General features: G+C 41.7%; 1 protein-coding gene across 5 annotated transcripts in view; it reads left to right on the forward strand.

Moving 5' to 3' along the window:
- Positions 1-962, forward strand: part of LOC107623882 — a 5,539-nt gene that overhangs the window by 3,641 nt on the left and 936 nt on the right. For all 5 annotated transcript variants that reach the window (XM_016326278.2, XM_016326279.2, XM_021113206.1 and 2 more), the window contains one exon: positions 125-962. In XM_016326278.2, coding sequence (XP_016181764.1) covers positions 125-939 — 815 coding nt within the window. In that variant the 3' untranslated portion in view covers positions 940-962. The remainder of the gene's footprint in view (positions 1-124) is intronic.

Raw genomic sequence — 962 nt, forward strand, 5'->3', positions numbered from 1 at the left:
TTGTATAGAAAATATCTTATTCTGGTAACAGCTTACTTTTATTTTCTTATAATTTGACATTATTGGAAAACTTCCCTGGTTTATCTGTTTACTATAATAACTCATTGATGTAACTTCTGTGCAGACGTCCCTCAGACAAGGCCATTAAGCCAAGCAGAAGTTTCTCAGAAATTAAAAAATCAACTTGGCTTCACACTTGATGTTAAATCTTCTCAAATACCCCACAAGGATGCTGGCCAGGGTCTATTCTTAGATGGCGCAGCAGATGTTGGTGCTGTAATTGCCTTCTATCCTGGGGTGGTCTATTCTCCAGCTTTCTATCGGTATATTCCCGGATACCCCAAGGTTGATGCACAGAATCCCTATTTGATTACTAGATACGATGGGAATGTCATCAATGCCCAACCTTGGGGCTCTGGAGGTGAAGTGCGAGAACCATGGAATGGTAGAATAATGGGCGAAATCAAACCCAATGTGAAAGGAGCCGAGAAAGGCTCAGAGAAGTTCTGGAAACTTCTTAGTAAGCCTTTAGAAGGCAACAAACTTGGATCCAAGAATGAAATACTTGAGCGTAGAAACCCTTTAGCATTAGCTCATTTTGCAAATCACCCTCCAAAAGGGGTGCAACCAAATGTCATGATTTGCCCTTATGACTTCCCATTAACCGAAGACAACATGAGAGTTTACATCCCAAATGTTATGTTTGGAAACGGTGAAGTGAACATGAGGAGATTTGGCAGCTTTTGGTTCAAATCTGGGGTGTCTAGAAAAAGTGCATCATCAACAAATGCTGCGACACTGAAAACTCTTGTTTTGGTAGCTACTAGAGCTCTTGAAGATGAGGAAGTCCTCCTCAACTACAGGCTCAGCAACACCAAAGGGAGACCACAATGGTATGCTCCAGTAGATGAAGAAGAGGACAGGAGAAGATGGAGCTAAAATCACTACACAATCCGGTAGTT

The sequence above is a fragment of the Arachis ipaensis genome, chromosome B10 (assembly GCF_000816755.2).
Source record: "Arachis ipaensis cultivar K30076 chromosome B10, Araip1.1, whole genome shotgun sequence".
In the NCBI taxonomy this organism is placed as follows: domain Eukaryota; kingdom Viridiplantae; phylum Streptophyta; class Magnoliopsida; order Fabales; family Fabaceae; genus Arachis; species Arachis ipaensis.